The 25,364-nt window shown below is 36.4% G+C and overlaps 4 protein-coding genes across 14 annotated transcripts; 2 read left to right on the top strand and 2 right to left on the bottom strand.

Annotated features, from left to right (window-relative positions):
• Positions 1 to 7,474: 7,474 nt before the first annotated feature.
• LOC108463831 (phototropin-2-like) lies at positions 7,475 to 15,707 on the top strand. 9 transcript variants are annotated; one of them, XR_008277583.1, is made up of 25 exons: positions 7,494 to 7,956; positions 8,175 to 8,757; positions 9,149 to 9,331; positions 9,423 to 9,514; positions 9,586 to 9,862; positions 9,987 to 10,203; positions 10,409 to 10,479; positions 10,743 to 10,849; positions 10,943 to 10,992; positions 11,083 to 11,187; positions 11,269 to 11,328; positions 11,764 to 11,853; positions 11,952 to 12,028; positions 12,358 to 12,442; positions 12,791 to 12,871; positions 13,203 to 13,306; positions 13,602 to 13,651; positions 13,769 to 13,875; positions 13,980 to 14,099; positions 14,217 to 14,268; positions 14,378 to 14,490; positions 14,770 to 14,910; positions 15,039 to 15,160; positions 15,318 to 15,403; positions 15,482 to 15,707. XR_008277583.1 is itself a non-coding variant. In XM_017763768.2 (24 exons), the coding sequence occupies exons 2-23, from the start codon at positions 8,207 to 8,209 to the stop codon at positions 15,156 to 15,158; spliced, it is 2,871 nt and encodes a 956-aa protein (XP_017619257.1). In that variant the 5' UTR covers positions 7,475 to 7,960; positions 8,175 to 8,206; the 3' UTR covers positions 15,159 to 15,160; positions 15,318 to 15,707. The 9 variants fall into 9 exon arrangements, 6 of the variants coding, with proteins under 6 accessions (XP_017619257.1, XP_052880658.1, XP_017619258.1 ...); XR_001868172.2 differs by having other exon boundaries at positions 7,507 to 7,938; positions 9,987 to 10,221; XR_008277582.1 differs by having other exon boundaries at positions 7,509 to 7,938.
• LOC108463833 (pentatricopeptide repeat-containing protein At4g38150) lies at positions 12,919 to 18,217 on the bottom strand. Of its 2 annotated transcripts, XM_017763771.2 has the most exons (4): positions 17,300 to 18,217; positions 14,746 to 17,197; positions 14,355 to 14,498; positions 12,919 to 13,299 (listed from the first exon to the last, which is right to left on the bottom strand). In XM_017763771.2, the coding sequence occupies exons 1-2, from the start codon at positions 18,000 to 18,002 to the stop codon at positions 16,977 to 16,979; spliced, it is 924 nt and encodes a 307-aa protein (XP_017619260.1). In that variant the 5' UTR covers positions 18,003 to 18,217; the 3' UTR covers positions 12,919 to 13,299; positions 14,355 to 14,498; positions 14,746 to 16,976. The 2 variants fall into 2 exon arrangements, with proteins under 2 accessions (XP_017619260.1, XP_052880659.1); XM_053024699.1 differs by having other exon boundaries at positions 14,746 to 18,214.
• Positions 18,218 to 18,325: 108 nt separating this feature from the next.
• On the top strand, positions 18,326 to 20,069 carry LOC108463834 (transcription termination factor MTERF6, chloroplastic/mitochondrial). Of its 2 annotated transcripts, none has more exons than XM_017763774.2 (2): positions 18,326 to 18,521; positions 18,959 to 20,069. In XM_017763774.2, the coding sequence occupies exon 2, from the start codon at positions 18,961 to 18,963 to the stop codon at positions 19,957 to 19,959; it is 999 nt and encodes a 332-aa protein (XP_017619263.1). In that variant the 5' UTR covers positions 18,326 to 18,521; positions 18,959 to 18,960; the 3' UTR covers positions 19,960 to 20,069. The 2 variants fall into 2 exon arrangements, with proteins under 2 accessions (XP_017619263.1, XP_017619262.1); XM_017763773.2 differs by having other exon boundaries at positions 18,326 to 18,527.
• Positions 20,070 to 20,729: 660 nt separating this feature from the next.
• On the bottom strand, positions 20,730 to 24,547 carry LOC108464443 (protein FAR1-RELATED SEQUENCE 5). Its single transcript, XM_017764746.2, has 2 exons — positions 21,840 to 24,547; positions 20,730 to 21,207 (listed from the first exon to the last, which is right to left on the bottom strand). The coding sequence occupies exons 1-2, from the start codon at positions 24,048 to 24,050 to the stop codon at positions 21,034 to 21,036; spliced, it is 2,385 nt and encodes a 794-aa protein (XP_017620235.1). The 5' UTR covers positions 24,051 to 24,547; the 3' UTR covers positions 20,730 to 21,033.
• Between the last annotated feature and the right edge of the window lie 817 nt (positions 24,548 to 25,364).

The raw sequence follows: 25,364 nt of genomic DNA, 5'->3' as shown, positions 1-25,364 counted from the left end.
TTCTTCGCAAAGGAGCAGTCTCAGAGAGCTTGAACCAAATCTTCAGTCGCATGTCCACAAAAAACACATGAAATACAATGGCCAACACCTCTTCTAACATGCTCTTAATTAGTAAGTAGTTTTTGCTGATAAATCAACCAGAGAAAGACTCTGACTCTTTGAGGTCCCGGATATTTCCAAATAGCCTTCCACTGTTTGTCTGAAGGATTCCAAGTAGGCTCTTTTAAGCCCAATAAGCGCTACGAATCGAAAAAGCCCCTGAGGTTGATCGAGCCCAAATAACCCAGTCTGAACCAGAATCAAAATGTGGGGGAGGAATACTAATGATCCTAAAGATCACATCTTCAGGTAGCCAAACACGAAACATCTCCAAATTCCAGCTTCTATCCAAATTGACAAACTCCCTAACACGACAGTTAAGATCAAGGTTAGTATAAGATGGAATTTTAGAGATTAAAGAAACCATACCTGGAATCCAAGAGTCTTTCCAACATCAGACAGTAGTGCCATTACTAAAAGACCACATAAGATTTTCACGGAATAACGGTCAAATCTTAGAAAGAGATCTCCATAAATTGGAACATTGATTCCTATTAATCGACTCCGGAAATTGCTCTTTCCAACTATACTTGGATCGAATGACCCTAAACCAAAGTGCATCGTCCTTGGAAACAAGGTTAAACTCAATTTTCATGAGAAAAGACTTATTTTAATCATCGAAGTATCTGAAACTAAGGCCACATTGAGCTTTGGGCTGACAAATAGAGTCCCACCATACAAATGTCATTTTGGAGTGCCCATCAGTACGACTCCAGATAAACTGTCTGACCAGTTTCTCAATCTCTAAGCATAAGCCTTTCGGGATCATTAGCGACTACATAAAAAAATTAGGAATAGAAAGAAGAACTGACTGGGCCAAAGTGATTCTCCCAGCCAAAGATAACCTCCTAGCATCCCAACTCTACAATTTTTGCCTAACCTTATCAACAACAAAACTTAGCGTATATTTGGTAACCCTCTCATGAAGGAGAGGAACCCCTAAATACTTACCTAAATTCTGAACTTGCTGAAATCTGAAAATTTGAATAATTTGACTGCGAACATCTCCTGGAGTTATTTTGGAAAAGAAGATATTACTCTTCCTAACACTAATTCTGTGGCCCGAGATTTCACAAAACTAGTTAAGGATGGAATCTAACAACCTTGCTTGAACAAGATGCGCTTTACCAAATATAACCAAGTCATCAACAAAAAATAGATGTGAGATCAGAGGGCCATTCTGAGATAGCCGAATAGGATCACAATTACCGACCTCCATCTCCGTTCGAATAATATGCCCTGGCCAATCCATGCAGAGAACAAACTGATACGGCGATATAGGGCATCCTTGACAGATTCCTCTAACTAGTTTAAACTTGCGAATAGGCATTCCATTCCAGAGGATCTGCATTGATGAAAAGGATATGGCTGACATAATAACTTTTTACAAATTGATAGGGATCCCTGCGGCACTCAACGAGTGAGCAATGAACTCCCAACTAACTCTGTCATAAGCTTTCTCTAAGTCTAATTTAATAGCCATCCAATCTTTCCCTTTTCGCTTACATCGCATGGAATGAATGACTTCTTGTGCTAGGATGATGTCATCCGATATATTCTGGCCAGCTATGAATCCAGATTGTTCCTGTGAGATCAATTTTGGAAAAATCACTTTAAACCTGTTCGCGATCACTTTCATAACCAACTTGTACAGCACCGAGCATAAGCTAATAGGCCGAAATTGGCTGAAATCTTTGGGATTCTCTTTTTTGAGGATGAGAACAATCAGTGTATTATTCAACTCCTGCTCAATTTGTCTTCTAGCAAAAACCTCTTTGACCCATTAACACACATTACCACCAAGAGTGTCCCACTGACTTTGAAAGAATAAAGCATGGTACCCATCACTGCCAGGTGCTTTTAAGGGCACCATATCAAATAATGCCCTTTTGATTTCCTCATTAGTAACATTGGCTTCCAAAAAAGAGACCTCCGAAATGGAAAGTCTAAGAAACCCAAAATTAGGCATACCTCTTAAAGTAGGGGGAGTCTCACCATAGAGTCTTTCGAAAAATTCCATCGCCTTAGATTGCAAGACATCTTGATCAGAACACCAATCTCCACCATCTAGACGTAAAGAAGAAATATGGTTAAAATTCATTCTTCTTATTGTGCGGCTATGATAAAACTTCGTGTTTCTATCACCTAGATGGAGCCAATCATAACGAGCCTTTTGTCTTCAGAGTAAGTCTTCATGGTTAAGGACATCTTCTAACTCATCTTGAACCTCCAACTCTTTCTGAGCTAACTGAGTAAATGGAAAGTGATCGATGGCCTTTTGAATATTGTTTAGCAAACGCATAAGAATTCGTTTACAAACACCTAAAAAACCATACACATTCCTGTTCTAGATCTTAACAGAAGAAGTACAATTATTAAGGGTACCAACCATATTACCTGTAAAACTCCACTTTTCTTTTACAAAGGTGGGAAAAGTGTTATGGAGTATCCATCCTGCTAAAAACCTGAAAGGTCTTCCTTTAGAAATACCAAAGTTTGAGTTAGTGGAAAGTAAGAGAGGACGATGATCCGACTTAATACGAGTAAGGTGTTGAACTAAACACTGCGAGAAAGATAGCATCCAATCATCATTTGCAAGTGCTCGATCTAATCTTACGAAAGTACCTTCTCGTTTCCATGTGAAAGAGGGTCCACAAAACCCTAGGTCCTGCAAAGCACAAGAGTCAATGAAGTTAATAAAGAAATCACAATGTTTCCCTATGTTAAAAGGACTTCTCTTGTCTGAGGAAGATAAAATAGCGTTGAAATCTCCCATGATAAGCCAAGGAATAGTCTAGGATGGGGAAACAGAATGTAACCCTTTCCAAAGGAGCTTTCGTTTTGTCCTGTCAGGACTACCATAAACAAAAGAAATAAGAATAGACTTATTGGAACTAAACAAATTGGCCCTAAGAAAAATAAATTGAGGATGGCTCTGAATAATATGAATTCGAATAGAATCCTTCCATCCTACCTAGATGCCACCAGAAAATCCAACAGCTTCAACCCGATGAGAAGAGTTAAAGCCCAATTGTTCAATAATAAAATTAACTTTATTACCGCTTACTATTGGTTCCACCAAACAGATAATATCCGGGCTATGTTCCGAATTATATTCTCGAAAAGTATGGATGAATTTTCTACTAGCACACCCTTGACAGTTCCACGAAAAATTTTTAAGGGTAGGATCCATCAATAAAAAATATAAGAATTTGTAAATAAATAAAAACAGACAAATCCACTAAAAAATGCAAAGCCCACAAAAATAAAAATCAAAATGATAAAACCAACAAAATTTTGACAGCCTTACTATCCAGGGGTATTTAGCCCCTTCATCTGCTCAACATTTCTGGTTAGGATTCCAGAGTCAAAATTTTCCTTGGTGATAGCCGAAATATTCTCAGCCAATTACTCCATAGACTTCTTTAAAGAAAAACGAAGGGAGCCATGATTTTTAAAACAGACATTGCTGCCATAAAGACTCCTGTTTTGCTTACTATTTTTTCCTCTAATTCTTTTCCCCTTTTCGAATCATGATTTCTTATCGGAACCAATGAACTGCTTGTGGGTAAAGGCTCTTTGTTTTCAAAAAATACCACCGTTGAATGTCTACCTGAATCTAGGCTACCTACGTCGACCACCACCTCACCTCTGTTTGACTCATTTGAAGGCGAATTAGATCGGTGCATTTCAGGCTCCCTTGCGGCTAGTAAATACTCTCTGTCGGTTACCTGCTCAGAACCAGATTCCCCTGCTGCAAAGGTTTGACCGTTGCTACCAGACCCAACAACCCCTTGTTGATTCGCTTTTACCTAGACCTTTCGGTCCACACGAGTCCAGGCCTGCATATGTGAGGAGACCTCAAGGCCCAAACCATTGGTAAGGACATCTGAAGCCTGCATGAAATCCTTAGAATTATTGTGGGCAGATTTGGATCCCAAAGATGAATTTTTATTCCTTTTGATAATTGGGCCTAAAATATTTTTGGGACCCAACTCTTTAATTTTACCATTATTGCTTTCCTTATTGGAACCAGCTTGACCATTATTTTGAACCCTCGATTCTTTTCTTCTCTGGTCCTCAATTAAGATACCTTTTCTTTTATATTTTCGCTAATCAGCCATATCCCTGTTCTGTATTTCCTCGATTAAGTCCCTATTCTCTAGGCTACCAAATTGGAAGCCATCTTTATCTCTAATTTGATTTTCGGTTGATTTCAGCAGATTGTCCCTGAATTTGCACCTAGATTTTCTTTCAACAATCATCTAGGGTCTGAAGTTACCATCTATCTTCTCCGATCCTTCAACGTTTGTCTTTTGAATCTCTGGTTCTATCACAGTCGAGTCCCTATTCGCCTCAACCGTAGAATCAGAACTTTTGAATTTACAGATGTTGTCCACATGCCCATACCTTCCACATTGAAAGCATATTGTGGAGAAGGATTCGTATTCAACCTGTTGTTTCTGGCCATTAATCAATATTTGAGAAACCAATGGTTTTTCTAAGTTGACATACACAGCCATCCTAGCAAAACGACCCCTCTCCCTACTATCGGTATTCATTTTCAACTTGACCACTTTACCCACAAGTTCTCCGATTTCTGTAATAATTTTACGATTATAAAAATAACTAGGTAACGGAGGGAACTTAATCTATGCCATCACTACATTTGGGTAAGCCTGTGTAGAACCGAAGGCCATCGTCCAAGGCTAAAACAGTTAAATATTGGCCAAAGATAGTCCACGGTCCTTCAGAAGTGCCTTCTCGCAGTCCAGTTTATTTTGGAATTTGACTAAAAAATAGCCATTCTCAATGTCCATCATGTGGATAAGGGTCGTGGGTCTTTACATGCTGTAAATTTTGTTCTGCAAAATCGAAAAACCTATGTTGCGGCCTAAGAGTTTTAAGATCACAATATTGTCCATACCCTGAAAAAGAATTTGATGAATCCGATCTAAGGACGTAATAGACGGCATCCCATTCACTATAGATCTCTGAATGCCCCCTTCCAAAATATCAACAGCTTTCTTTTCTTCCGAGCCATTGAGACCATCCTTTAAGGAGCGACTGACAATCATGTCTTTCCAAGAAGTAGGCCGATTAGAAGACAGCTCGATCACCATGTCGCTGTTCATCTCTTCTTCTTTGTCTCTGAATCTAACTTTCTTGGGAAGCATCTCCTCTACGGTGGAATTTCCAGGAACGGTATTATCACAGAGAGAATTCATTGCTCCAAAACCTTTGTGTATTTCACAAGATATTTGTTGTTGATTAAAAATGCTTAATATATGTTACCAAAAAAATATTGCATAATTTATTCATTTGTTTTTATTTTATATCAATTAAGCACCAATGATAATTTTTATTGTAAAAGTTTAGAAAACTCTACACAAATATACCAAATCATCATCCTCTTATGTAAACTTTAAAATTAAGTTAAAATATGTTAAAAGTGTGTACTTTCGAAATTTATTCATTCTAGTTATACTTTTATAAATTTTAATTTTAATTTTAATTTTAAAATTAAGTTTAATTGTTAACATCATTAAAATTTTTCTTTTAAATTAAATAATGTTATATTTTGAAATAAAAAATATTCATTTAAATCGCCATGTACATAATAAACTTGAATTTAACAAAATTTTAAACTATACTCTTTTGTTATATTACACCTAAATATTTTAAAATCTGAAAAGGGAAGATAGTATAAAATTCTTAATTAGAAAATTAACCTTAAACTATACCCTTTTTCTGTATTACACCTAAATATTTGTTTGGTGAAACGTGATATGTTGCGGTCACCTCTATTTGAAGAAACAATTCCGTCTAACTAGAAGTTGTGACGTCACTAGGCAACATTAATTATGAATGTTACACTTACATGAAAAAGTTATTTATAATTATATAAAATTACTTTTAAAATATTTTCTAATTTTTTCATCCCATTGTGAACGTCCAGAAACATTTTTAGTCCTTATTTCTTTTTCTTCAATTGCTTCCACACCCAGAAAATGATTGAAAATATTTAGGTTTGGTACCTAAAACTCAAGTCTAATTGCTTCCATTTTCATCGGAGTAGCAAAAGACGGCAAGCAAAACATGTCGCTGGTGGGAGCTGTTGGCGGTGAAATTAACAACCCCCGTTCCTGAGGTCCAATGACTCATCAAGCTCGCTCGTTCAAGCACAACAACAATGGCAACTCACAAGCCGGTACCGACAACAAAACCGTCTGTCCAAGAAACAATAGCAATAACTTCAGAGGTCAATCAACAATCAGAAATTGGATTTATGAGTTTGCTTTCAATCGAGGGGTTGAGCCAAAGGAAAGGGTTGTTCTTGAGGAAGCCCAACATTGGATCCATGGCAATGACAACAATGAAAGCTACCAACGTTTAACAACAGAAAGATCCGATTTTTTTAATCTCAACTTAATCATTTGATGCCAAGTAAAAATAGATAAATGGAGGAAAAATGGAGCTTTAATCGTGAGGGAGAGGTTTGAACAATAAAAGTTAAAGAGTAATTTTTTTTACTTTTGATTTAATTATAAATAAATTGTTTTTTAGTTTTTCAAGTTGAATTTCAACAAAACCAGCTGCCTACGGTCGAGAATAATATTTATCTATACGATAGTGATTTAAGCTTTATACTACTTACATTAATTATCTTGATAACTTTAATTTTATTAGAATATTTCATCGGACTACTAAGATTCTAAATAGATGGACTTCTTTATAAGTTTTATAAATCGAGTCAATTCAAGTGAATCAAATGAATTTTTTTTAATTAGTTAACCTCCATATAACGTTTTGTGCACAATCGTCATAAACTTTAATTTGCGACCCATGACATAAATACTAATATAAGAGAATAGGTATAATTTAGGTGGCAATTTTTTCAATTAAGCTTTTTTGAAAGTATAAATAGAGAGACTAATTTTTTGCTTAAGCCTGAGTAAAAATACTACAACCCGTCATTGACCCGACCCGACTGCCCATATTAATTTTTTAATTTTTATTTTTTACATAAAAATTTTAAAAATATATAATACGTTAAATATACTAAAAATATTAAAATAAATATTTACTAACAAATGAAAAATAAATTAAAAAATTTTTATGCTTAAATAATATTAAATTAAGTGCAATTTAATAAGATAGTAGCAATGGTCCATTTTCTAAATGGCCTTATATTTTACCCAATTAATTTTTCAAACTTATATTTTTATCTAAACTCTCATTTTTTTTCGACCAAACCTTTAGGACGATCAGAATATCCTATACATGTACAACTCGAGATGATGATGATGATGATGACGGGGTATAAAATGTGGATACTAAAAAAAGCCATACCAATGTTTCATGCTGTGGTCCTAGACCTTGATATATTCATTTGGCTGTTTCATTTGATACTTACTAAAAACAAAATACAATTTTGCTCTTATTTGGCCCCAAAGGAACATAACAAAATTTCAGATAGTGAAAGTGAAAGTGAAATTTATCTTCATCAAGTTTCAACAATATGGGGTTGTTTGCATTGCAGCCTCACAAAATCTTGATTTACTGGTTTCTTGCTGAAGTGATGATAAAAAATCTTCTTCCCTCAAGAAAACGAGACAAATTTCGGATAAAATTGATGGGAATTTGACAAATTTTGATCCTTTTGTAATAAATAGCCAATATGTAAATATCTGAAGGCCAATGGAGCTTGGAAATTCGTCTATATGAAAACATTATCCTGCTATTATATGGAACAGAAACCAGAACCAGAAACTTAAGAACCGATGTTTCAGTGATGGGATTAGAGAGGTGTATCCACTGCCATTAAAGTTGCTACAGGTTTGAACTCGTTTAAAAGTAGGTAAAATTCTATGTACAGTTTCTTTTGGTAGCTGTTTAATTCTATGTACATAGGGGTGCTTTTCTAGCACTGAATTTTAGTATGGGAGACGTTTGACTGTTTAATTCTATGTACATAGGGATACTTTTCTAGCACTGAATTTTTGTATGGAAGATGTTTGATATAATGTTTATTTGGACATGGTGATCAATTTTTACTTGGTTAATATTTGCAGTCTTACCTACATTCATTTTAGAGAAGTTGGAAATGGAGAAAAGAATGGCCATGGAGCTGTCGGGGTCATCTGTATCGGGTGCTCGAAATGTTGGACAATCTAGCGAACAAGCTTTGGAAGGAGAGGCAGCCAATAATTATGAGATTGTAAGCTTTGACGATGAGTCCATCGAAAAGTTGAATGGGGCTAGCACTGCAGGGAAAGATTCGAATGGACAGTCCTCAACCGAAGCTAGCATAGTTGAAAGGACGGCAGAATGGGGTATTGCAGTAGAATCAGATGTTGGAGAAGGTAGTTTCAGAGTGATTGGTAAAGTAAAGCCAACTGGAGAAGGAAATCAGAGCAAAAACTCGTTAGGCAAATTTTCAGTGGACTCGACAAGGACATCAGGGGAGTCGGATTATGGATTGGGTCGAGGGGCCTTTCCTAGGGTGTCACAGGAGCTGAAGGATGCTTTAGAAACCCTGCAGCAAACTTTTGCTGTATCTGATGCTACCAAACCAGACTGCCCTATAGTGTATGCTAGCAGCGGATTTTTTGCCATGACTGGTTATTCATCAAAGGAGACCATTGGACGAAACTGGTAAGTTCAAGCTTTTAAATATGTAAAGGGGCAGTAGGGAGTCGTTCTAAAGGAACTGCAATCATTCTGCAGCTCAAAATGATTGCAATTTTCCATTGCTTGTCATACACGATAGTATGGAGCCTTAAACTTGTGTCTGAATTCAATCGGTAAAATACGCCATTCCCATTTGAATGGACAATTCTTTCCTTCATTGTGCTATTTGTACCTTGCAAACACCCTTTCCTAGAGCAGGACCAATGAGACATTATGGTTTTCAACTACAATAATTCTCTTGACATCCTATATATTGTATCGTAATCAATATATCCCCATATCTCTTGTTCTACTGTTTAATAAAGCTGTTTCTTTCCGATTACCACGAATTTGAGTGTTTGAGGATGTCATGCAGCCGATTTCTACAAGGACCAGAAACAGACAGGAAAGAGGTTGCCAAGATTAGTGATGCAGTTAAAAATGGAAGAAGCTATTGTGGCAGGCTACTCAACTACAAGAAGGATGGAACTCCTTTCTGGAATCTTCTCACTCTCAATCCCATTAAAGATGATCAAGGGAAAACCATCAAATTCATTGGGTTGGTTTCCCTTTGCTTGTCTTTCATAATTAATTCATGTCAATATTCAGAAAATGTATGCATAGCTATTCAATATTGCTGTGTTGTGCAGAATGCAGGTGGAGGTCAGCAAATACACAGAAGGTGTCAATGAAAAGGCGCTGCGGCCTAATGGACTGCCCCAATCTTTGATTCGTTATGATGGTAAATTATTTGTAGTATTTTAGAGCATGTGTTCAATTCTAGTATGTAATATATCCTACATTTTCAAACAGCTCGTCAGAAGGAAAAGGCTTTAGATTCCATCACAGAGGTGGTTCATACTTTGAAACATCCTCAATCTCACATTCGAACAATAAGTAACGATGCCATTAACAAGATTGAAGATCAGCATAAATTCAACCTTGATTTCCTTCTGCCTCAATCTGCCGAAACTGAAAACATTAGGACCCCTGGAAGATACACTCCCCGATCAGACATCAGCAGTACTACTACCCCAATGCACGAAACTAGCAAGAAAACTAGAAAATCAGAACGCTTTTCATTGATGGGGTGAGTCCTTTTGGTTAAGTTTTCATTAATTTGCTACTCAAAACCCATTTAACAATTAGCTCAATTTCGGCTACGAAATGAGAGCATTTTGCTCCTTATCTGAAACATGATTTCTTCCCCCCAGGTTTAAAGGCAGGCCTTTCAGCTTTGCAGCCAAGAATGAAAAACAACCACTTGTTGAACTGGAGGAGTTAATGACCAAAGACATTGAACGCGTCGACAGTTTGGAACATTGTGAAAGGGAAATGGACATACGCCAAGGGATGGATCTAGCAACCACATTGGAACGTATTGAAAAGAATTTTGTGATCACAGATCCTAGACTCCCTGATAATCCGATTGTAAGGAAGAGCTTTCAAGTATTGTTCTTCTCACACAGAACATAAACTTTTTACACTAATAGAAAGTTCAGATTACAGCTTTCTTTTCCTTAAAAAATGTACACTTCTATGCTTTATTTGATACTTCACAAAGTTTTGCCAAATCATCCAAGTGCTTGCCAGAGAATGTATCTGAAAATTCACTGTAATGTTCAAATGTATGCAGATATTTGCATCTGATAGCTTTCTTGAATTGACTGAATATACAAGGGAGGAAATCTTGGGAAGAAACTGTAGGTATGTAAATTATACTACTTCATATTTCAAAGTTATGGCTGCTATTCTGCAGTGTGGGTTATTTTCGCTATCAATATTCATCATTAATATTCATCACAATTGACCATCAACCCATCATGGTATCTGTTACATTATAACCCTGTTAAAAATGCATCTGCTGCTTCTATTTATGATTTCAATATCTAACTACTTCAATCAACTTTCTATGAGGTTTTCCAGATGATCATATAAAACCAGCATAACTTTTTTTTTTTTTTGGACAGGTTTCTTCAAGGACCAGAAACTGATCAAGAAACTGTGTCGAAGATACGAGAAGCAATTACAGAACAGAGGGAAATCACAGTTCAGTTGATCAACTACACAAGAAGTGGTTGGTATTATGAAATAAAAGACAAAAAGAACGAATATGCATGCTGACAGAAACATTATTTTCACTGAATTGTTACAAAATTATGAATTTCAGGCAAGAAATTCTGGAATTTATTTCACTTGCAACCTATGCGAGACCAAAAGGTACTTTAGAATTAACATTTTCATGAGATTATCCTGCAGCACATACTCCTTTTGACGACCCTTTTTCATAAATTCCTTGTTATTTTACAGGGTGAGCTTCAATATTTCATTGGTGTCCAACTTGATGGAAGTGATCATATTGTGCCTCTAAGAAGTCGCCTTTCTGATAACACAGAGCAACAAAGTGCTAAGTTGGTTTGTAATCTTTCCCTATCTCAGTTGTAGTGAATATCAGTTCATTTGATGTGTTGACAGTAACATCTCTTTTTATATCAGATCAAAGCCACTGCAGAAAATGTGGATGAAGCTGTTCGAGAACTTCCTGATGCCAATTTGGTAAGGTATTCTTTCTTTCTCTTAGGATTATTGATACATAGCAATGCCTTAAATCACTGATATGAGATAATAAAGTTGTTCAAGGTTTCTTGAGTGCATAATAATTTTTGTATGCATCTTATGATTTAATTTAAGCTAGGATTTATACAATCACCTTTAAAAAGAACATTATGTTAATATTGGAATTTCAGTATTTGCAACCTTTTCGCTTATCCGAAACTGCAGTCTTTTATGCCACAAAAAAGCACTTGCCGTTGAATTTGAGAACACAACTAGATCAGGTTATAATGATATGGTCGACCAAATTGGACTTGATTTTCCAACTCTCCATTGTCTATGATTGCCGTTCAAATTGTTATAACTTATAACCAAAGTATCATAGTTTATTTATAGAAACCAAGGGATCTTTGTTGATCTGAACTTTATATTTTTCAGAGACCAGAAGATTTGTGGGCAGTCCATTCTCAGCCTGTCTTCCCACGGCCTCACAGAAGAGATAGTTCTTCTTGGCTAGCAATTCAGAAGGTAACGTTTTCCAGCCTGAGATTTATGTAGCATATTTAGAATGGATGCACCCCAATGCCTCTACCTCTCCTCTTGACCTTTTGGGGGCTTCTTTTTAGATCACTTCTCGTGGTGAAAAAATTGGTTTGCATCATTTTAAGCCCATAAAACCCTTGGGCCGAGGTGATACCGGCAGGTATATTGCTATCCGAACACTTTCCATTTTTTTTTTATCTATTGTATTTGATACATATTTGGACATGATTATCATATACTTAAAACATATAAAAAAAATTGAAAACATCTGAATCCAATAGTCATCTCTAAATCCGAGTAATATAGTCCGGCAATAAAACGAACTCGTGCTTCCATGCCACTGTTTATTTTTTATTGTCTCACTTTTCACAAATGGTTTGCAGGTGCCAAGTTATTGCTTCTGTAATATTTTTGACCCCTTAAAATCATTATGATATTATGAATTATTGGCTCCTTTTTGATATCTAAATCATTTGGTGTTTCTTGCAGCGTTCATCTGGTGGAATTGAAAGGTACAGGAGAGTTATTTGCTATGAAGGCAATGGATAAGTCAGTAATGTTGAATCGTAACAAGGTCTGCTAATTGCTTAAGTAGTTTTAATCAAAATGCAGGAGTTTACTTTTATGTGATTTCATTTGACCTACGAATTGCTATATGCCTGCCTTAACTGACTCTTCTCTTCTATTTACATTATGGATTACCGGATTATGTATATGTATGATAAGCTATGTCAGTCAGACTGAGTGTCAGGGTAAAATGTATGTTCAATTTTTCTAAATGTTCCCATGTATTTGGAGGGTTTAAATCTCCATAATCATATTTGAAAGGTCGATTATAAGCATTTGAATTTGTGTTAGATATGCATTCCGATACTTCGAGTAGACATTTTGAGTCGGTGCCTTGACTTATTTCCCTTTACAGGTCCATCGAGCATGCGTTGAAAGGGAAATCATCTCGCTTCTTGATCATCCATTCCTTCCCTCACTATACTCTTCATTTCAGGTTTTCTCATTTTCACCCTTTGTTCCTCCAATAACTTAATACAATGCTTTTACTAAAAAAAACCCTTTATGAAATGCTTAAGTGAATACATAGGAGTCAGCTTATCTATGAATTGATTGATCAGTAGCTGCTATTATATTAAAGTAGCCATCTATAAGTTCAAAGTCATAATTATATGTTCCTATTAACCATTTTATAATTGCTAATAATGGTATTTAACATGCTAACTGCTACGTTGATGCTAGAATCAAATCTTTCTTTCTTGTTTGGAACCTTGAATTATTGCTCAAAACAAATTAAAGTGCGTACTAATGTCTTCTTATCTCCTCAGATTCCCACACATGTTTGTTTGATAACAGACTTTTGCCCTGGTGGAGAGTTGTTTAACCTGCTTGATAAGCAACCTCTGAAATTTTTCAAAGAGGAATCTGCAAGGTAATGATCGCAACATAAACATAAAAATTTCCCTAACCATCACAAATTAAAAAGTGAGTATTTGGATAGCTTGGCTATAATATTTGATCACTTCACACTATAATTAGTTTGGGTCAGGAAATTTGATTTCACCGCCAGGTTCTTTTCTGACGACGGATTGATTCCTAGCAGTTTTCCTAGTGAATGTTCCTTTTCAAGTTTTAAATCTGAATTACTAAATGTCTAAATCATTATGGATACCTGAACAGATATTTCTTGTGCCTGCTATTCTTACCACTATGTTATTTGTTTCCAGGTTCTATGCAGCTGAGGTTGTCATTGTTTTGGAATATCTTCATTGTCTAGGTATCTTAATAAACTGAAAACAGATATATTTCCCTTTATTAAAACTTTTTTTCCACCTTGCACTTTATGAACTCAAGTTGCAAGAATATGTTTTCATCTTTTTATGGTTTATAACAGGAATAATATATAGAGACCTGAAGCCAGAAAATATTTTACTTCAGAAGGATGGCCACATTGTACTAACCGACTTTGATTTATCTTTTATGACATCTAGTAAATCCCAAGTATGTCAAAATAAAATTTTTTGATGTTTTACTTGATATTTGATAAGACTGTTGATAAATAATGATAATTTTTTCTTAAGATAAAAGTTTAAAATGATTTACAGGTTTTAAAGTATCCCGTGCCTAAGAGAAGAAGATCCAGGAGTCAACCACTTCCAACATTTGTTGCAGAGCCATCTACACAGTCGAATTCATTTGTTGGAACTGAAGAATACATTGCTCCAGTATAATGACTCTATTCAATCCATGCCTAATGTTCATAAGTTCAATTGCATTCATAACAGATGCAACAAAGTAACATGTTTCCTTTACTGTAATCTGTTTGGATACCTATGTTTCAGGAAATTATTACTGGTGCGGGACACAGTAGTAGCATTGATTGGTGGGCTCTTGGTAAGTAGATGTTGATACTGTATAGTTTTTTTCTTTGGTTCTATAGCATTGTTTATATTCTGGTAAGATGAGATGAGATGACATACCTGGATTTATAATCGGAATTTAGGTATTTTGCTGTATGAGATGCTCTATGGCCGAACGCCTTTCCGAGGTAAAAACAGGCAGAAGACTTTCTCCAACATCTTGAACAAAGAACTCACCTTCCCAAGTAGCATTCCAGTACGTTTCTAATCCATCAATGACGAATAATTTACAACAGAAGATGACATAACTTCCACCATCTTTCCGAACATGACATGATAGAATTGCTAAGCATAATGTTAGCGGAACATATAATCCTTAGGGATTTTTAAACTACAATCAAGATGGTCTATTTCATGCAAATTTTAACTATTTAGATTCTCCATACGTTTTTATTGTTTTCTAGATCATCAGATGAAGTAAAAAACCAGCTTGTGTAATGTGATCATTTACCTCTGCTGCTGAAATGATATGCAGGTTAGTCTTGCAGCTAGGCAGTTGATTAATGCATTGTTGAACCGAGACCCCTCCAGCCGTTTAGGGTCAAGAGCTGGTGCTGCTGAAATTAAACAACACCCTTTCTTCCACGGCATTAATTGGTCTCTTATACGCTGCACGGTAATAAAACTTCTACATTAGAGAACTGAAACCAAATCCAAATGGTCAGAAGTTGTTTTTAACTCTTTGGAAGCTACTCTGTCGCTGCTTCTTCTGATACATTGTAGTGGTTGCTATTTTACCTGTAGAGCCCACCGCCATTGGAGGTACCTCTTCAATTAATCAAGAAAGATACTACAAATACCAAAGATGTGAAGTGGGAAGATGATGGAATGCTTGTTAACTCTAATGACATGGATGTTTTCTAAAGGTTCATTAAAGAGTCTCTAAGCTCTAAAAACTATCAACATGCATTGTCATGCGTATTATGTAGCAATCTTCACAGTAGATTAACCTTGCCTGCAATATTTTCAGAAAGAATGATCCATAGATTCTACTCTTCTTACTCGTGTTCATTGAATAAACAGGTATAAGCTCTTACAATGGGGCATTGCACTACATCAACAAACAAGATGCTTCCCAAGTGCCCAAGTGCTACTCAAGGTGAAGCTAGGTAGGTGGCAGTACACTTGCTGATTACTAAAGATCGATAAATAGTCCCTATTAACATATAGACTGTTCCGGCTTGGAGACAAAAGTGATAGGTTGATCGATGCCATATCTTGAAGTCAGTTTACTTGGAGCCTCATGGCAAAACACTTCATATTGAAGCTTTCAGCATGAGTTTGACTTGGAACCAGAGTTGTATACTGAATAAATAAAGTTTGACTTGACACCAGAGGATGTATACTGAATAAATGAAGTGCTGTGGAATTTTGCTTAATGAAAAAGAAATTGTTCATATGAGTTGCAATCAACCCCTTTTTTACTATCTTTTACCCAAATCCTATACTCTTCACCAAAAAATGATGCATTAGCTTCCTATCTGATCATATTCAAGACCCGTACAGTTAAACATGAGAATCAATTAAAGAAAACAACACTAAACCATCTGCTAATAGCTTATTAACCCTGAATCTTCAGAAAGTTCTTGTCATTTAAAAATATATATATGCTAATAGCTAAGCCATCTTCCATAGCTCCTGTTACCTCTAGCATTGCTGTCATTCTTGGCATTCTATCCACAAAACCTTAATATATGATAATGCAGAATAACGTAGATATTTGTTTAAAAAATGAATAATATGAGAAATTAGTTTACCTGAAATTATCAAAAAAGATATTGAGGAATGCCCATTTGAAGACAGGAGGCTTGACCGAAAAAATGATGACTTGTGGCCAATGGCCAAGTGGCCAGTGGTCTATTGGTAGAGTGTAGGACTCTTGGTTCCCGTGGCCAGAGATCAAACCTTGGCAACCTCGAATATCGTAAACAGAAACAATAACTTGTGAAAAACAACTTTCATCTAATTAGATCAACAGCACTTGCAAAAACTGTACCAGATGCCTATGCAGGTATAAGGTAGAAGTGCTATCATGAAGGAAGATAAGGACCAACAAATAGGATCTCTATCTGCAATGGCTTCCATAGCTTAAACAGTGAACATAATTCCAAAGTGAATGGCCTTACTTAGACATTCCTATCAATGGAACAACTGATATGAAATGAAAAATCTACATAGAGATTTTCGATTCAAAAGAATCTGGCAAATTGCATCTGGAGAATGGTTCCATCTTTGTCAATGTCATTACATGCTAAAATAGCCAAAAACAAATCATGATGATTTCCATGTTCCCCTTTCCTTTTGTTTTCTCTTCTTGCAGTTGAAGGCTAACTCATTTATCAAATCATTTTGCCGCATATATTCTAATCTAATTTTAGTAATGATACAACATAGCATCAGTTTTGTGTAAGAGCTACTCAAATAAGAAAAAGAAAATGGCACCATCGCTAATTGTATTGATCTATCATGCACGTAACAGTTCAAAAACATACCAACCAACACATTCGGGCAGCAAAATACAAACATGAGAAGCTGTATAAAGAAAAGAAGAGGTAACATCCATTCATAAATTCTAAGAATCTTCCATATAATAGATGTAATTAAATAACAGTAAGCCAAGAAAAAAGGGGCAGGACAAAGAGACTTACAAATTTTAGAAGCCTAACAAAAAAAAAAAAAAACTTAGAATGCTTTCTGAGAGGTTTTCTTCCCAAATATTGCTTCCCAAACTAAAGGTGAAAAAGGAGCCTTCTTATCCAGAAACTGTCTAACAGCTTTATCATTAACCAGAAATCCCTTTTGTTTTAAGGTTCCAATAGCATTCACTGCTTCTTCCACACTCTTCTCCTTGCACAATCCATCAACCAAGCCCACAAATGTGGTGACATTTGGAGAATGTCCAGCTTCAACCATTTCCAAACAAAACTCAACGGCATCATCCAAGTGCTTACATTTATACAATCCTTGAATCAAAACAGTATAACTAAAAGCATTGGGGATCACACCTTTTGATTGCATCTTCCTGAAAATTCTCTTTGCATCCTCAAGCTTGTGTGCTTTGCAGAAGCCATCAACAACAGCTGTGTATATTACAACTTCCGGGATTGTACCCTTTTCCCTCATTAATCCAAAAAGCTTCATTGCTTCTTGGATAAGCCCATCTTTACATAGACCATCAAGCATGGCTACAGCATTGGGTATAAGACCTGTCTCTTTCATTTTCTTGAAAATCTCATCAGCATCCTCTGGTGGGGAAAGCTTTTCTTCATGCTCTTTTCTATGCATTGCTTCTGACTCAGAGGGTACTCTTTCTCTCTTGTTTTCAAGCCCAAGCTTGAATTTTTCCAAGAAGTTAACATCAGATTGAGAACCTTCTCTCTTCTTTGTAGGATCAGGAGCAAATTTGGCATTAGGGGATTGAAACGAGGAACCATTACGATCAAAGCTGGCTCCTTCGGTTTCTCTAAAAGACGGATTGAAAGGCCTTCGACCGCTTAAGGGTCGTTTGGGAATATGTTGGGTAGCCCCATCATCATCCTCATTGCTCCTGATGGATTCATTTTCTGTGATGGGTCGTTTTATATCGCTGAAAAGGCGCATTTGCAAGACACATGACGAAGGTGCTGCCCTTGAAACGGGGTGATGGGGCTTCAAAGTTAAAACCTTCATCAGCTTCGTTAAAACCCCCCGAGCTTGTGATGATTCCATATTGCAGCACTGGTTTCTAGTACCAAAGGCTGTTCTTTTTCTTCTTCAATGCAAGGAAAACTGCTATGGGTTTCACAGGGAATGCTAGGGTTTTGAGCCCCCAAAAAGTACCAAAGGCTGTTTTTTTTCTACAATTCAAAGAAACAACTATGGGTTTGACAGGGAACGAGGGTTTAAGCTCAGGGAAGTTAGGTTTTTTTAGCCCAAAAGAAAACAAAGGGGAAAAGTTTAGAACTTTAGGGGTAAAACAGTACTTTAAAGACAAGCATGAAGGGTAATAGCGGTAATATGGGGAGTAAAAGTGAGCAACTCCTTGTTTTTCTTTCAGCGGTAAACTAAGACCCCATTAGCGAAGGGGCACTGGATATTAAGATAAGGTTTTATAAAATACCCAGAGTCAGAGCTCAAAGCTCCTTTTCCACTCCATTAGCTTATGAAGCTCTAATGCACCCACAACTTAGTCACTTGCAGAGAGCACTTGGGTTTTGCCTTTGTTTTTCACTATTTCAGTTTCAATAGGTAAAGGTAATGTTGCATCTTTCAATCAACCTCAGAAACCCACTGTAAAATTGTCTGTGTTTCTTTCTTTCTTTCTTTTTTCTGTATTTTGTTTAGAACACTCTCTTGGGAAACCTTTTCTTTGATGCTTGGTGTCATTCACTTGATGAAATTCTATTATCAACTGTTTGTTTCTTGCAGCCCCTTGAATCCATCTTCTTTTTTTACTGTTATTTAGTAATTTATCTTTGTAAGAATCTTCCTTCAAGAGGCACCATTTTTTTCATTGCTTGCTTCTTTTGATGATAATTCCAGGGAAGCTAACAACCTGTGGTTTCCAGCTTCTTAACTATGGCTCCATTGCAACATAATTTACTTTTTTAGTCTTCAAGTGAATGTGAATTTATATGATTGTTTCTAGAGTTAATGTCATTTATCTGCTTGTGCCTTTGTAGCAGACATGGATGTTACTAGCTGTCAAAATGGTGGTAGCATCATGTGGTTCTTCAGAGACAAAGGTTTTGATGATAAAAGCATCAATGAAATGTTCAAGAAATGTAAGCGCCTTCAAGGCGTTCACAAGGAAAGAGCCTCCGAAAACTGGTCTTACCTGAAAAGCATTGGTATTCAAGAGAGAAAGCTACCTTCTGTTGTTTCCAAATGCCCCAAAATCCTTGCCCTTGGTCTATATGAGAAGCTTGTCCCCATGGTAGAGTGCCTTGCTACTCTGGGAACCAAACGCCGCGAAGTTGCTTCCGCCATTGCTAGATTCCCTCAAATAGTCTCACACAGTGTGGAAGAGAAGCTTTGCCCGCTCTTGGCTTTCTTTCAAGCATTGGGAGTCTCTGAAAGGCAACTAGGCAAAATGATATTGCTAAATCCTAGGCTTATCAGTTATAGCATTGAATCTAAACTCACAGATATTGTTAACTTCCTTGCCACACTTGGCCTTACCAGAGAAGGGATGATCGGTAAAGTTCTGGCAAAATACCCGTTTATAATGGGTTATAATGTCAACAAAAGGCTACGTCCTACAACCGAGTTCTTAAAATCGGTTGGTTTATCCAAGACAGATCTTCAAATAGTGACCATGAACTTTCCCGAAGTCTTGTGCCGAGATGTTGACAAGATTCTAAGACCAAACTTTGCATATCTTAAAAGAAGTGGATTTGAGGATAGACAGATAGCAGCTTTGGTGACTGGCTATCCACCTATTCTAATCAAGAGCATCAAGAATTCCTTAGAACCTAGGATTAAGTTCTTGGTTGAGGTGATGGGGAGGCAAATTGATGAAGTAGCTAATTACCCTGACTTTTTCCGGCACGGTTTAAAGAAGCGAGTAGAGTTGCGGCACCGGCTTTTAAAAGAGAAGGATGTCAATTGTAGCTTAAGTGAAATGCTAGACTGCAATCAGAAGAAGTTCCTATTGAAGTTTGGTTTGTTTGAAGGACTTGCCTGAGGTACTATAGCCATTAGCCACTTTCAAATTCTCTTTTGATTATCATTTTTCATATTGTAGCTTGATTGTCACCTTTGGTACATGAAGTGAATTTTGTATATTTTTCTGAACTTTATGTATCAGAAATTAAGATCAGCAGCAATTGCAGCTTTTATTATAGCATCTGACTTAATGCCCTATGAACTATGAAGCCTAAGTTCCAATTCCTTAATAATTTTATCAACATGTTGAGACAGTTGAGTTGATTTTGGGTGAGACCAATTGAGCTATTTTCAGTTTAGCGTCATTTTAAGTTCGAGTCAGTTTAAGCTCAAGGTATCTATCCACGTCTACAGTGGATAATAGTTTTAAAATCTGTAATCAAATATTATCTAAATATGCAATACTCAAATCAATACAATGGATCGGATATCTATAAAGATCCAAATTGCCATCCCTGCCCCCAATGATGCAATGTTTTTACCTCCACTGTTACAGTTGGAAACCATAATTATTAAACATGTTAGTTGAGTTGATTTTGGGTGAGATCAATTTGGATTCATACTCATTTTAAGTTTGCAATACTTTTGAGTTCGAATAAATTTCAATTTTTAACCATTTGGATTTGATAATCATGTTTCAAGTCGTGTCACAGTTGAGTATTAATCATTTTAGGTTTGGCTGAATGACTGTTATAGTAAAATTAAATTTGGTCAAACTTGGATTAATCATATCGATTTTCGAGTTCGGTTCAAAATTTAGAAGTTTAATCATTTTGATGCATGAAGCAGTTACCAGAAATCTTAAAGACTATTATTGACACAGGGTCACCAACTCTCAACACGGTTCTACAGAAAGACAACTCAAATTGACAAACTGTGCACCTAAATGGCTAAACCACATCAATTATACTATACATGGCCACCAGACTGAGGCCTTTCCTAATTGTTCTATCAGCATTCAAAGGTGAAGAAAAGTCTAGGGTCGGATTTCAAAGGTGAAGAAAAGTCTAGGGTCGGATTGAAGACAAAGACTTGAAATACAAAATCAGATGAGATTAAAATCGAAAATATATAGGAGAAATGTCTAGCGGCATCACAGGCCATCCTTCATGCTGATCTTTATATTTTGCACTTTAATTGACAGCTGCAGCTTATGATCTTCAATGTCTTTTAAAACAGAAAGCAGATTTGACCTGTAAACTTCACATTTTCGACTTGCATAGTCCAGCTCATTCGTAAGTTCTCGGATCTTCTTGTCCATGTCATCCTGAAAAAAAGCAAAGCACCCAACGTTATATCAAATATGGAATGAGCATGATCTATAATGCAAGAACAGTGCCTCAATAAAACAAAAGCATGAGGGACAGCAAAACAAGTTATATCGAAGCCACAAAGCTAACAACATAGCTTACAAATTCATCAAGCAGATATTTCATTTCACTTCAAAGTAAAATGATATATTAGCAATATGATGAAGAGCAAAGACATAATTGTCAAAAACAATAACAGATGGATTAAACCTACAGGTACTTGCTACAGAAAATGAGAGAATCTCTGTTCTAGTTTCAAGTGCTGAACCCGCCGAGGTAACTGTATGCCTTTTATCTGTTCCCACTGAAACTAAATTTCGAGTGTGCCCTTTAAGTTGATGATGCAATCAAAACCTTTACAAGTGTACAACATAATTTCTAGATCTACCTATATGTTAAATGATATATCCATGGAGAAAGTTTGAACAGAAAAAAATCTCTCTTAGTGGTAAGTCCTAATACGATAATAACAATTTCAAATGCAAACAGTAAGCCAGGTACTGAAGGAAAGGACTCGTGTACATAGCTTTTCCATTCAATACATTATATGTAGAACAAGCAACGGGAATAATAGAATAATAGTTCTGACCTCAGATAATGGTTGACAGAGCATTTTGTGATTAGTGGTATTTGCCCGACTAGCATCACGTGCAGAGTCCCCCCTGATCCGCCCGTTAACCAGTGTAGCCCTGCCCTCGTTCTTTGTTGCAAGTGCAAGTCTTTTGGCAGCCTGTTGGAGAGCATCTATTGCCACATTGCAAGTGTCTAAAGACTTTGATCCTTCATCAACAAGTTTGAAGGTCTCATGGCGTAGGGTATTATACCGGACTGTATGAGATTCAAGATAATTAGTATATACATCGCTAGAACGTTCTTCTAATATAACACTACTCCTTGCATTTTTCGTCCATCGTTTCAAAATATAATGAGATGGGAGTGTAAGGACATTGGTTACTCTGAAAACTGCCAATACATGTCTACAGAGAAGACCAGAAAACTCAAACATCTGGCAGCTACAAGCGGCCTTCATTTCTAAAACATTGAACTTAACATAGTAGGATTTATGATCCTCTCCGAACTTTGCCACCTGATATGTTATAACATCATCATCATCGTCTGATTTTGATGCCATGAATGTCAGAGTCCCAACTAACTCCTCCTGAAATCTTGTAAACAGTTTTCTGGTATAAAGCTCTGACGCCTGTTTCTCCATTGGAGATGGGGTCTTCAGAGCAGGGGAAGTGTTCATTGTATCATAATCAGCTTTCACTTCTTTCTCATTTCGACTCTCCAGAGCTTTCTCATAGAGCTTAAAGAACTGATTTAGATTGGTTGAAGCATTCACAAAGCCATCAAAGTATGAGTTCATGCTATCACTTCGTTGAGTTATAGACATCTCAGCAAAAAAAGTGTCCCGCAGATATACAGGGATCCAGTGCCTGCGATCATTGTACATCATCTGAAGCCATTCATGATCCCTGAGTTCGTATCGATCTACAAGAGACAGCCAACAAGACTCAAACTCCTCAATTGACTCAGGCAAGTTAACACACTTATGGAAATCCGCCTCAAATGTCGGATGCTTAAGGAACACTTGGGACAACTTCTCTTGGCATTTCTTGAAGATGTGCCATTTGCAGAAACGGTGCCGAGTCTCAGGGAAAACCTGCATAATGGCTGATCGAATAACAGCATCATGATCAGTGGTGATAGACACCGGAGGGCGACCAGACATTGCCATAAGCCAAGTCTTGAACAGCCAAACAAACGATGCTTCCGATTCATTTATTAAGAAAGCACATCCAAACAAAACTGGCTGTCCATGGTGGTTTACCCCAGTGAAAGGTGCAAAAGGTAATCTATACCTGTTCGACCTATAGGTAGTATCAAAGGTAACAGTATCCCCAAAGTAAGTATAATTCATCCTAGACTTGGGGTCAGCCCAAAATACATTACTCGTCAAAGCTTGATCCTCGTCACCCTGAACGGCGAAAAAGAAATTCGAGTTCTCAGCTTGCATTTGCCTCAAATAGTCCAAGAGTAATTGAATATCTCCTTCCAAGCTCCTCTGCCGATTATTCCTCATATAGTTCCTACAATCCACTTCTGTAAACCCAACCTTACTAATTCCACCATATTCTTTTATTAAAGCAGACATAATCCTACGAGGTCCCATCCCAGCAGCTTGCAATGTATCAATCAAAGTCTTGGCAGGCCCAGATATTTGCCTATGAGACCTAAGACAATGAACTTGATCAGGTGGAACAAGCTCATGATTATGTTCTCGAACAAATCCAGACACAACCCATTTCCCAGAATCTTGCACTTTAACAGACAAAGAAGCCTTACACCCTACTCTAGTTATAGTACGAGGACGCTTAATCTCCCTATCCTTAGTTCTCTTCTCATTCAAATTCCTAAACCCTTCTTTAGCACAAACAAACTGTCTCTGAATAATCGCTCCGTCGCGCCTGGAACGGCGAGAAGAACTCACACGCGTACTAAAACCGACACGGCGAGCATACGAATTGTAGAAGGCCTTAGCGGCTTCTTCAGACTCGAACTCCATACCTTCATAAGGCTCGAGATCCAGTAGGTCACCTTCTGGAAGGTAAATTTCACCGCCGCCGGTTCCGAAGCCACCTCCATTGCTATTAGAAGCGAGAATTGAAGACGGAGCGGGACTATCAGCCATGTCCTCATCAACGTCTAACCCTATATTGGCATCATCGTCGCCGTCGCGACCGCTGCTACCTCCTCCGCCTAAGCCTAAATCGAATTCGAGAATCTCCGGGTCCATGTAATTGATTTTTTTAAGAAAAAATGGAAAAAAAATTAATTTCGTGGAAGTGGGATTGAAGTGGTGAAAAAAGAAGTAAGCTTTGCCATGGAAGATATTAAAAAAGCAAAGGAGGAGGTAGGTTTTCTGGAGAAATGAGGGGAAAGCCTAAATCGAGATTTAAAAAAAAAAATTGGGGATTTTATGAAGAAATGGATATTGAAGTTTCGAATTAAGAAAAAAAAAGGTAAAAACTATAAAGAAGGCAGTGAAAATAATGTGAAATAAAAAATGGAAAATGTCTGCAAATTGCCGCTAAAAGGTTAATAATAAGCAAAGGCCAAATGCTTGAAGGGCCAACTTTTTTCAGGTTTGTTCCTTTTAAACTTTTCAAATTGCTCTAACTAACTATTCACAAACATATGCTTCAAAAATATTTTGATACGTAACAACTACAATCCCTTTTATCTTAAAAAAAACTTAAAATCAACCCCTTTACTCATAAATTATTCTAAATTGAAAAGAAATTTCAAGAAAACTATCAAATTAAATAGATACGTTTACATTTTAATAGACACCATTATTCGTACATCTTTTAAATAAACACTTATGTCTCATAAATATCTTTTGGTACTTTATATATAAACACAATGATCAGAAATTAAATTTATTAAAGTGAATTTTTGTCTTTCCTGTTCACTATGTCTCTAGTTTCATTATTGTTTGAATAATTTGAGTCCAACTATTTTGTTCTAATTCGAGATAAATGCATTGTATTTAAGGAATAGTATTTTCTATTATCTTATACAATAGAAAGGAAATAAATTATTTTTAAGATAGTTTCTACGAAATATTTTACCTTTATAATTTTCTAGTTTTTACGATTTTGAAACTACCAAATTTTTTATACAATAATTAAAAATACTTTAATTATATTAATGTCGAAAAGTTGGAAGGATTCATTGGATTGAATTACCAAGGTTGGAGTATGAAAAGATTAAGAATGCCAAGTTGCGTAGGTGGTATTTAGGGTCAGTTTAGTATTGCTTAAGTATTTTGGGTACAAAAAAAAACTTTTGAGAGAAAAATATTGTTAAACAAGATGTTTTTGGGATTTTTTGTCCGAAAACAAAAATAAAAATTTTTTACTTTTGCTTAAAAGTACTTTTTAGCCCAAAAATATTTTTAAAAAGTAATTCTAAACTCACTCACCTTTAATCGAAGTAACATCTCAAATTACAAATTTTGCATGTGATAAAATGATGCATGCGATAAAAAAATTTTATAATGCTATTTTTCTTATAATTGCATGAGAATTGTATTGGTAATTATGGT

The sequence above is a fragment of the Gossypium arboreum genome, chromosome 13, assembly GCF_025698485.1.
Source record: "Gossypium arboreum isolate Shixiya-1 chromosome 13, ASM2569848v2, whole genome shotgun sequence".
NCBI lineage: Eukaryota > Viridiplantae > Streptophyta > Magnoliopsida > Malvales > Malvaceae > Gossypium > Gossypium arboreum.
This window is presented reverse-complemented; position numbering and strand designations above follow the sequence as displayed.